General features: G+C 33.3%; 2 protein-coding genes across 2 annotated transcripts; both read left to right on the top strand.

Moving 5' to 3' along the window:
* The first annotated feature begins 5,589 nt into the window (after positions 1–5,589).
* Positions 5,590–6,365, top strand: LOC143537838 (B3 domain-containing protein Os07g0563300-like). Its single transcript, XM_077031513.1, has 4 exons — positions 5,590–5,665; positions 5,756–5,854; positions 5,939–6,173; positions 6,261–6,365. Exons 1-4 carry the CDS (start codon positions 5,624–5,626, stop codon positions 6,332–6,334), a joined length of 450 nt encoding a protein of 149 aa, XP_076887628.1. The 5' UTR covers positions 5,590–5,623; the 3' UTR covers positions 6,335–6,365.
* LOC143537825 (uncharacterized) lies at positions 6,335–10,659 on the top strand (the record flags this gene model as incomplete). Its single annotated transcript, XM_077031504.1, has 8 exons — positions 6,335–7,086; positions 8,212–8,308; positions 8,393–8,567; positions 8,639–8,718; positions 8,798–9,028; positions 9,098–9,147; positions 9,236–9,306; positions 9,990–10,659. Coding segments are annotated over 8 exons (1,845 nt in total), but the record flags the coding sequence as incomplete, so codon positions are not given.
* Positions 10,660–11,597: the final 938 nt, after the last annotated feature.

The raw sequence follows: 11,597 nt of genomic DNA, 5'->3' as shown, positions 1-11,597 counted from the left end.
AAGTTGTCCCCAGTGATCCCCCGTTAAAAATGACTGAATGGCGCTATATATATTTTTTCCCGAATTTCAAACTACTTTTTTAGGGCTTTTGATAGGAAAGAGAATACGAATTGATTGATGTAAAACATAACTAGAAACAGTGATCCAAACGACTTAATTTTTGTTATTTGAAAGTTCAAACAAACGAATTGAAGCAATAATCAAGTAATTTGGATCGCCGTTTCGAGTTAAATTTTATATCAATCGATTCGTATCATCCTTCCGATTAAACCCTAAAACTTAGTTTGAAATTCGAAAAAAAGTATAATGTCATTAAGTCTTTTTTAACGGGGGACCATTGGGAGCAAACATTTTAAAATTTGGGACCACCAGTAGTAATAAAATGAATATGGATTATTATCGATTAATACCGATTAATAGGGATTATTAAAATCCAATAAACTTATAAAATAAAAGAATAATAAAGTTATAATCTAAATAATTTTAAAGTAACTAAATAAACTTACAAAGAAAATGTTAATAAACTAAAAAGCACTATTTGTTATTATAAGAAAAACTTAAAACTATAAATAAAAACTAATATTCTTTTTGACCAACATGAAAACATGAGAACTACCACCATATAACGATTATTTCCCCCGTAGACAACAAAAAAATTTACCTAATTAAACTCTAATAAAATAAAATAAAATAAAATATATATGGTTTGAATTAAATACAATGAAATTAATATGTTAAACGTGAGAATCAATAAGAGTAATTATATATACAGGTAGAATAATTATGATCATAGAATAATTATGTAATTACTCTATAATATAATTACTAATCAGGCTAAGTTTTACATTAATAGACTGATATTCTTCTTTCGATTAAATCCCTAAAAAGTCATTTTAAAATTCAGAAAAAATCTAACGTCATTAAGATTTTTTAAGCGGTGGACCATCGAGAACCAATATTTTTTAAAATTTGTTATCATTAGTAACGATAAACTCAGTTGAAATTATCATCGATCTATAATTTTTAGTTGGAATTATTAAAATTCAATAAACCTATAACTTTTGTGATAATGACATGTAAACTATAACTTTTGTGACAGTGACATGTAAATTTTTACAAGTGTGCATGTGTTATAACGGAATGTACCGTTTAATTCGCCATGAGATTAGAAAGCTCACATAAAGCAATTTTAATGAAATGAAAAAAAGAAAAAAAAAAGAACATACGTCTTATTAACTTTAGGTTGAGCTTTCCAAGTATCACATGAAAAGACAAACATGTAATGTTTTATTATCACACCCACTTGGTTTAGAGATCTATCTTTTTCTAAAGGATTGTACTCAATTATGTACTTCGTTATACATCTCCTTCAAGTTGTTACATCAAGGTAGTAGGTATGGTCCCGACCGGGAAGATGGCGTGGGACGGTGAGAGACACTAAGGTGACATAGATATGGTTGTGAAGGATGTAACAATGGATTTGTGATGCCAATATGGAGAAGAAACAAAAAAGGAAGACTAGAACCTACAAACATTTTTGTTAGAAGTCATACATCTTTATTAGTGGACCAAGTTAGTGGTTTGTAATTGAGTTTTAAGATTAAAAATACATATTGTTTTGGATAAAAATATATATAACTAATTTTGTCCCCGCATTACGGAGATTGTTTTACATTATTCGTTTATAATATTTATATATTTATTTGGATTTTAATTTTATTTATTATAAGTAAATTAAATATAACACCCCGACCAAAGGCGGCGGAACATGCCGGGGTGAAACGGATTGCCCAAGAACACAAGACACTATTAAAGTGACAATATTTAATCAACTCATTAATTTCATTCAATCATCAAAGTAACACATATTGTTCATACAAATAAACACCAAAATATAAAAGATAGATATTGTTCATTCTTCTAATAACCTAGCGGTATCAAATAGAATGACGTCTTCGAACTCCAACTCAAGTAATAATCAAACCTGTAACAATGCATAAAATAACATTTGTCAACACGTATGTTGGTGAGCAATTTCATAGTTTTGAGTATATATAATACGAGCGAAATCCACAAACGTATATGAGACTATAAATAAAAGCATCCATCATGGTATATAAAACATATGTAAATGAGGATCCTTTTTAATCGGTAACAACCGACATACTTGGATAATGAGGCCCTATTCTACTAGCACAAGGCTAAGTAGTTAGGGGAGCGTATGATCATACTTAATGAGGCTCAACAACAACATAAAAATAAACACTCGCGCACGTAAAGCATATGAGACATATAACACATAATAGAACAAGTATTCTAGCATCATACACCCTAAAGTTTGTGGTTTGAGAAATGAGTATAATATAAATCATTTTTGTTTAAATAAGTATGCATGTTACCCCCAAAAGATAAAAGTGAAAACGGGGGATGAAATGTACTCACGCTAACTAAGTAACTTGAAAGATTGATTCGTGAATAATCGGAGATCGGGTTAACGAGCAAGACCTAGATTGAATGGGTCTTAAGTTAGTAGGTAGTCTTGGAATGGTTTAAAGTAAAGTATGACAAGGAAAGTAAATAAATGAAGTTTATGGTTTAAAAATGTAAATATTTGGAAAATTAAAGACATGTTCTAAAAAGTAAGTTTACTCGAAACCGGGTCTTGGTATTTCATTCATAATTATTACTCAACCTATGTTAAGTAACTTATGTGGGTTATAATGCACTAATGCAAGACCCTTTGGGTATATGAACACCAAAACAAGGTTTTAATCGAGTGTTCGGATTTTTTAACTTGGGTCTAGATAATTAACTAAACTCAAAGTTAACTTTCCAAAATGTTTTGAGATAACTCAATAAAATCGAAAGACTTAACCAAGTATATAGTTCTATTATGAAGAACCTTAACGTCCGTCAAGTGAGTATTTGGTTTCACCGGTCCAAGCTTGTTATAAGATCAAGTTGGATTCCGACACAACAAGTAAGTTGATAAAATTCTTAAAATTAGTTTAAAATACATTTTTGAAAAAAAGATGAGTTTCGATGGCCAAAAACACGCTTGTGTGTCTTAGGCAAGTGGACTCGGTTTAGTTCGGTTTTGGTTCGGTCCTTGACTCGAAATGATACCGAGGATGGTTGCCACATACCCAAATACCATAGAACTATCAAAATGGTTTTAGAAGTTACAAGGTTCAAATCTTTCATAAACATGTTTATTTAATTATTTTAAACAAATCTAGTAAACAAAACTATTTAAAACAAAAGCTAGTAAACAAGAGTTCGGTCTTGATTCGGGTCTAATCTCGGGATAAAACCGAGACTAGTGACTTCATACCCAAGACCATGAAACTTTTTAAACATGAATTAAAACTAAACTACTTACAATATAAACAAGACTAGTAAATCATTAAAGGAAAATAGTATAATCAAGAACTACAAAGAGTTCTCCATGAAGCCTTGCCTTGTAGCATATCACCTCCCGAAGAAGATGAAAGCCGAAGGAAACAAGGGGTGCATATTATATATATGTTGTACCACAAGATATGAATTAGTAAGTAACAAAACAAAAATTAAAGAAGGTTGTTGTTAGATAATTATGAACCTTGAAGGTTAGAGATAGTGTTCTTAGTTTGAGAGAGAAAGAAGATGAATGAGCAAGAAGAAATGAAGGGGATGAGGTTGTTTATATAGGGAAGGAGTCAAACTTGTTTTCATTGTTTTATATCAATACTTGCATGTGCTTTTTTTTTTTTTTTAAAAAAGGTTTAAATAATACAAACTAGTAACAAATCCAAAAAGTAAGAGATGATTATGAAACATAAAAATCCAAAATTTTATATTAGTGAAAGATTTGGTTTACCATATCGGGTCGGGTTTTGATACAAATGCAAATACAAAAAGAGAACGAAAATGACGAATGTTACAGTCTGCAATTATGCTACGCAACATTTTCAGATTATTTGAAAGACTTTGGGCTAGGGATGAGTGTTTCAAGTACGGTACTGAATTGGTATAAACTTTTAGTTTTTGGTACCTGTACGATACAAGTATTTTCCGAATTTTACATGAAATACCGGTATCAAAATTTTACAATTTTGATACCGATATTTTCAGTATCGTACAGTAGTGATCTCATCCCTACTAAGCTATCATGGTTCTTTGTAGTATGCACACTTACATATCTCAAAACTTTTTATTTGAACGACAATTGAAATTAATCGAAAATAAGTGTATAGTCAGTACCAATTAAAATTAACCAAAACGTTATTTTCTTGCACCAAACTCTTAAAGATACTACAATTTAAACGTTACTAAACTATATAAAATTATACATTTAAAATAAGATAAGGCATAATAATATAAGAAAGCTTGTGTGCACAGCAAGAAAGCAAGCAACAAAGTCACTCTTTATTACGTATTATTATTAGGCAAGGCTGGCTTTGCCGCACCGGTGATTTTGCCCACCTATGCGATCGATGCTCGTATATTCCTTTTCATTCTCATTTGTTGCTGTTTGTTGATAGAATATCAATGCTGCTGCTATTAATTTTGCATTTATTTGTTGTTACGAGTTTATACAGTTAGTAGAGCTGCATTTGTTAGTGTTTTAACTGAAGCTGATGTTAGTAATGATAAGATTGTAATTAACTTCCTTTACTATTTGATTCTCATCTGTTGTTGATAGAATGCTGCTGTTAATTTTGCATTTGTTATGCTGATGCTGCTTCTATTGTAAGCTACCTTTTGAGTGTTAATGTTAAGTCGTACAACATTTGGATAGAATGCTGCTATTTGGCATTTGTTGTTAGAAATTTGGGCTTGTATTGTAAGGTACATTTTGTTGCGGACATTAGGTTTTGAGATTCATGATACGAGTGTTATACGGTTAATGTTCAAACTGAAGGTTAACAGAACAGTTTTCTTTAATTGTCTAGATGATCTTAGAAATGATGAGTATAAGTTCTTTTACTGCTTGATTTTAATTTGTTATTGATAGAATGCTCTGCTATATTGCATTTGTTGTTATGATTTTGGCGTAGTTTTGGTATGCTGATGTTGCTAGTACTGTAAGGTACATCTGAGTGATGTGTAGGTGATTTGTTGTGTAAGTTAAGTTTTGGAAGTCATGATTTGACCGTTACACGGTTAATAATTTTTAGTAGAATAGAACATTTCTTGGTGTTAATCAAGCAGTTTTCCTTAATTTTTACATGTTTTAGGAATGGTGAGCGTAAGTTCTTTTACTATTTGAGTCTGATTTTATGTTGATACATTGTCACTATTTTGAATTTGTTGTTTGAAATTTAGGTTTAGTTCGTTTATGCTGATGTTGCTTGTATCGTAAGTAACATTTGGGTGATTTTCAAGTGATTTGAGTGTTATGCAGTTAATGATTTGTAGTAGTAGAAATCTTCTTCCTTTTTGCGTGTGTCACGTGTGTGTTTAAACGAAGGTTAATTGAACAGTTTCACTTATTGTCTACATTATCAGCAGTATTATGGGAATACGAATGATGTTTTCAATTAATATATACTTTCTAATTGTATAAAGATTACGTGTGATTCTTGTTCAATATGGCTGCAGTTCTGCTTTTGAAGATGGAAAATTCTGTGATACATATCACATGAATGCCTCTGGCTGGAGATGCTGTGAATCTTGTGGAAAGGTTAAAATCTTTCAAGGCTAATTAGTTTAGTTCATGTATTTAAGTATGCAAAGTTCAATATAATAGTAAGAGACCATTTTACCTTTGCAGCAAATTCATTGTGGATGCATAGTGTCATTTCACACATACATGTTGTTGGACGCTGGAGGCATTGAGTGTCTCAAATGTGCAAAAACAGAATACATCTTGGTATCACTTGTTAATTTTGGTTATAATATATCACAAACTTATACATCACTAAAACTAAGACTTACACGTTTATTTTTGTTCAAGACACCGAATCCTACTTGGCCATCTGGAAGAATCAATGATATCTCTTCTAAAAGCTGGAGATCTATTGCTGGACCGGGTACCATACCATGGCGGCAATCACCGAGCTTGTTCAATGCTGCTAAAGGTCAATCTGAACTACAGTTGACTTCCTGTTCTCTTGGTCAAAGTACAAGAAACGGGAATGATAGTTGGCGGGTCGGTGGACAAGAAACTGTTATGGATGAAGCCCCCACCGGTAAGATCATGACATGTTTAATAAAATAATATTTTTAATTTCTTACCAAATTAAGTTGACTGAATCTTAACACGCCATTTTGTTCAGGAATGTTTAAAGATGGGAAACACAATCTGTTTAAAGATGTTTCTTACCAATCATATTTTCATACAAATGATTAGTATGATCAAAAGATTGAAACAAGCAATGCATCTGGAATTCATGTTAAACGGTTATGTACTCCATCATCAGCAGGGAACCAATGCTCAAATAATAATGGATTGGGCCCATCTCTTGGAAATCAGGCCCAACCTACTAAGGCCCAAGATGAAACACACTCTTGCCATCAGTCACTTTTGCGTTATCGGGCCCAGTTAACATACCAAGATGGTTTGGGCCCATATCTTGGAAATCAGGCCCAAGATGAAACGTACTCTTGCCATCAGCTACTTTCACGTTACTGGCCCCAATCGACAGATCAAGATGGATTGGGCCCATCTCTTGGAAATCAGGGCCATCATAATAAGGCCCAAGATGAAACACACTCCTGCCATCAGCCACTTTTGCGTTATCGGTCCCAATTAACAGATCAAGATGGATTGGGCTCATATTTTGGAAATCAGACCCAAGATGAAACGTACTCCTGCTATCAGCTACTTTCGCGTTACTGGTCACAATCAACAGATCAAGATGGATTGGGCCCATCTCTTGGAAATCAGGCCCATTCTATTAAGGCCCAAGATGAAACATACTCCTGCCATCAGCTACTTTCGCGTTACTGGTCCCAATCAACAGATCAAGATGGATTGGGCCCACCTCTTGGAAATCAGGCCCATCATACTAAGGCCCAAGATGAAACAAACCCCTGCCATAAGCTACTTTCGCGTTACCGGTCCCAATTAACAGATCAAGAACTCCAACAGCTCCCTGCAGGGTATCCTGCTTTTGTAGGAATAGTTAGTTATTAGACTTTGTTTACTAGTAGTTGGTTGTTAGTAGCATTAAATGGTATTATTTATTAATAAAGGGGTGCAAACGAAGCAAGCCTGAGTTTAGGCTTGAGCTCGGCTCTTTTCAAGCTCTATTCTTAAGCTCAAGCTCTCTAGCTTGGATTAGGGCCTTAGGCTCGACTCTTTTATTACCTATTAATCAATTATATACATTAATTATTATTTTCTGTATACTCAATTTAATTATACTTTTTTTTATATGACATAATGTGTATTATTTAGTTATTTTTTTTATATTTCATATGTAATAGTTATAATCATTATATATATATATATATATATATATAGGATGAGTATCATTACAGAATTTAGGGGTGCAAACGAGCCAAGCCCGAGTTTAGGCTCTAGCTCGGCTCGTTTCGAGCTCTATAAGCTCAAGCTCTCTAGCTCGGCTTAGGGCCTTAGGCTCTACTCTCTTATTATCTATTATCAATTATATACATTAATTATTATTTTCTGTATACTCATTTGATCGTACTTATTTTAAATGACATAATGCGTATTATTAAGTTTTTTTTTACATTTTGTATATAATAGTTATAATTATAAATATATATATATATTTAATACATGAAATACCAATTATATAAATATTAGGCCCGATCTGATTCGTTTAACTTATGAGAGCTTGAGCTCAGCTGGTTTTGAGCTCCAATTCTAAAACTCGAGCTCGGTTTATTGATAATTTTATTTATAATCATTTTCTCTCTCTCTTTCTCTCTCTCTCTCTCTCTATATATATATATATAATTTGTATAGATAACATAGTATATATTCTATAGTTACTTTTATCATAATTTTATGCATATAGTTATTATAAAATATATATTTAATATATTAAATAAAAATTGTATAAATAATAGGTTTGTTATGCTTGTGAGCCAACTCTAGCTCGATAAGTGAGGCTCAGGCTTGTTTATTAAATGGCTCGAGCTTGTTTAAGCTTGGATTGGTTCTAGCTTTTAGCGAGCTGATCTCGAGAAGCTCACAAGCAGTTTGGCTCGTTTACACCCCTTTAATCATAAAGCGTGCCCTTAACATTGTGATAGTTCAAATACCAAAATTACCCCTTTATTTGAGAAAATGTTGAGTGCTAGTGATGCTGGAAAGAGTGGTCGGTTGGTGCTCCCCAAGAAATATGCAGAGGTTTTAGTTTATATGCTACTATGCAAAGTTGCAACTGTTTTTAAAGCGACAATTATATAGGATTTTTTTTTTATTATTTTGCAGGCTTACCTTCCTCCGATTACTGAGCCTGATGGGTATCCACTTGTGATTCAAGATATTAAAGGAAAAGAATGGGTACTGCAATACAGATTTTGGTCCAACAGTAGTAGTAGGATGTATGTTTTAGAAGGAGTCACTCCTTGTATACAGTCAATGCACTTGCAAGCTGGCGATACAGGTAGTAAACTGCGTTTCTTTTTATAATATTTAATCTTATATTTGAGTTACTTATCTTTTATATTGGTTCAGTGACATTTAGTAGGTTGGAGCCTGAAGGAAAGCTTGTTATGGGATTCAGGAAAGCTTCACTTGCATCTCCATCTTACAAGGTAGGTTTATTTTTTACATACTTGCCATATGTCAAAGTCAAAGTCAGAGTCAAAGTCAAATTGAAACTTATAATTTCAGGGGAACAAAACAACAAACACAAGGATTGAAGAATCTTTAAAGAACGGGACATGGTCAGAAGTTGATAAACTTTCTAGTCGTGCTAAGAGGAAAAAAGGGGTCAACTTGCGGTCAAACAGTAAAAGTCTTCGATTCAGTGTCACTTTGGAACAAGTGCAGGGGTTGTTACAACCACCTCTTAATGCTCCCACCGTCGTGATAATCGAGGGTGTTGAGTTTGAGGTGTTTCAGGTATTAATGGAACAATGTTTGAAAATTTAGTTAAAAAGGATATAATGATAACATCGTTTAATGTAACAGGAGGCACCGTATATAGGGAGTCCAAGAGCATTTTCAACAGACAGTGTTGGGTAAGTTGGCTACTAATTTATTAATCGATTTTTGTTTTTGGTTATTACAAGAGTTTGTACAGTTATCTCATATCCATTTGGGTACCAGATCTCCTTGTTCAACAGTGGCAGCACCAACACCAAAACATCTGGATCATGCACTTCCCATGATCAATCACGGTATAAATCACTTCCAACTAGGGCTGTTTCAAAAAAGTTTCAGGCTCAAAGCCCGCTCAAAAATTGTGCTTTTGTAAACAAGCTTAGCCAGTGTTGGCTCGTTCGTGTGGGTGTGTGTCCAATAACAATAATAACATATAAAATATTGAAAAAAAACATACATACAATATTTTGTTTATACCTCTCGGTCTTTTAAAAAAATTGAACACACACACATTCACACACACACACACATATATATATGTATATATATATATATATATATATATATATAACATGAGGCTTTTGTGTGTGTGTATAATATAATATTGAAGAAAGTAAAACAAAAATATTACATATAATAATTTTGCTTCTTGATCTTTATGAAAGTTATAAAAATATAATATAATAAATTTTCTAGTTTATAAAATTTGCATGACTGTATGTTAACATATTATGTCATATACGTATTAATGTATAATTAATAAAAAAAGTTTAACGAGTCGACTCGACGTTCCACGTGTTGGCTTGAGCTTTTTATGAGCTTTACTTTTTAGCTCGTTAAAAATAAATGAGCCAAGCCAATATGAACTTCGAGCTTGAGCCCCCTAACTGGCTCGGCTCATTTAACTTCTAACCAAATTTTGCGCATTATTGATACTTTTTTGCATATTGTTAACACCTGGATGTGTCAAATAAATCAGAAAATACAGAATCAGTAAACACCATGGAAGGCCTTGATGCCTTTGCTGACTTGGCAGTCCATGATAGCAAGACCACAAGAGGCCACCCGTGCATATTGCAGGCGCCGCCAAATGGCACCAATCACAAATCAACTTGCAGTTGCAACATGACTCCATCCCCCATGGTGCACCATGATCTGACTCATCCAATTCAACTGCTGGATGCTGGCCAAAGTTTTGAACAATCGTACAAGTCAACTTTCAAAAGTCAAAATATTGACTTGAATATACAACCCGGGCGTGAAGAAGATTCAGATTCTATGGGAATAATGATGTTAGTTCAAGAATCTACACAGAGATACATGAAGCAACAGCAGCAGAAGTTATCAATCAAAAACCATGATTTATAAAAACAGGTACCATATCTGTTATTACCTGACGGTAAACGTTATCAGAGGCGATGTTTTTAGTCCAGATCATGATTTGAGCTCAACCAGACATGATGGGATTGGTGGCGGTGGTGATGGCGGTTGGGTTGAAGCTCGTTTATGATCGTTGGTAGCAATAGCTGACTTATGACATGCTCCATAAAGTACATAATTTTCCGGTGTAATTATACACTTATTTAACATGTCATTAGATGATTAAACTATGTTATCTTTTACAAGCCGTTTGAGACGGTAAGTTTGATCCGTTTGTTATGTGATATCTTTAAAAGTTCGATGGCCGAGATGAATGAAATAACTTCTTTTGAATGATGACCGGCATGACGCCATTACATGTTCTGCCGTCTCCTCCGCCTCCCCAGTCCCCGCACACCGGACATAAAGTAGAATCCATTGAAACAGTCCGCCTTGCCAAAGCCACCAACGCCGGTATACGTTCTCTTTCCACTGTCCATGCTAGAATCCCAACCTTTTTAGGGACACAATTATTCCACTTAAAATATATTCACTTGAGTCAAAATAGATATATATGTATAATATATTTTTTTTACTTCTTATTTTACCAAATTTGATAATTCAAAACTACATACATATTTGAATGGCAGCATGTATTATCGTTAAATTCAATCTTTTTACTCGCATGTAATTAGGCTTGCTAATTAACTAAACGTTCAATGAACTATTTGGCATGATAGTTCTTTTATGTTCATTTATTTATCAGATTAACATGAACAAAACCTTTTGTTTGTTTAGTTATATGAACGAACATAAGCATGTATTTCGTTTATTTATTTATGTTCGTGAATCATGAGGGTTTGATTATGTCCGTTCATTTAGATTCTTTAGTATACGCTCGCTTACTCTCATTTATGTTTGCTAGCATAAGTTTGTATTCAAGGATTATATAGACACAAACACGAACGGAAACACACACGAAGAATATACTGGATAATTCCCAACATTATTATTAATGGAAATAGAACTCAAAAACCTTTGTTACAATCTCTCAAACATAAATGATCATTGACCAAAACATCTGATCCGTTTAACTGTTTGATGTTTGGTTAAAGTTATACGAACAAACATGAACATGCACCATTCGTGTTTTCTCGTTTCGTTTATGAAGAAACACTAATCGACCCCGGGCAGATTACGGATAATCTGGGGGTTAAATAGATGTTTC

The sequence above is a fragment of the Bidens hawaiensis genome, unplaced genomic scaffold (assembly GCF_021521415.1).
Source record: "Bidens hawaiensis isolate Kalapana, Puna unplaced genomic scaffold, B.hawaiensis_p1.1 tig00011408_1, whole genome shotgun sequence".
NCBI classification, from domain to species: Eukaryota; Viridiplantae; Streptophyta; class Magnoliopsida; order Asterales; family Asteraceae; genus Bidens; species Bidens hawaiensis.
This window is presented reverse-complemented; position numbering and strand designations above follow the sequence as displayed.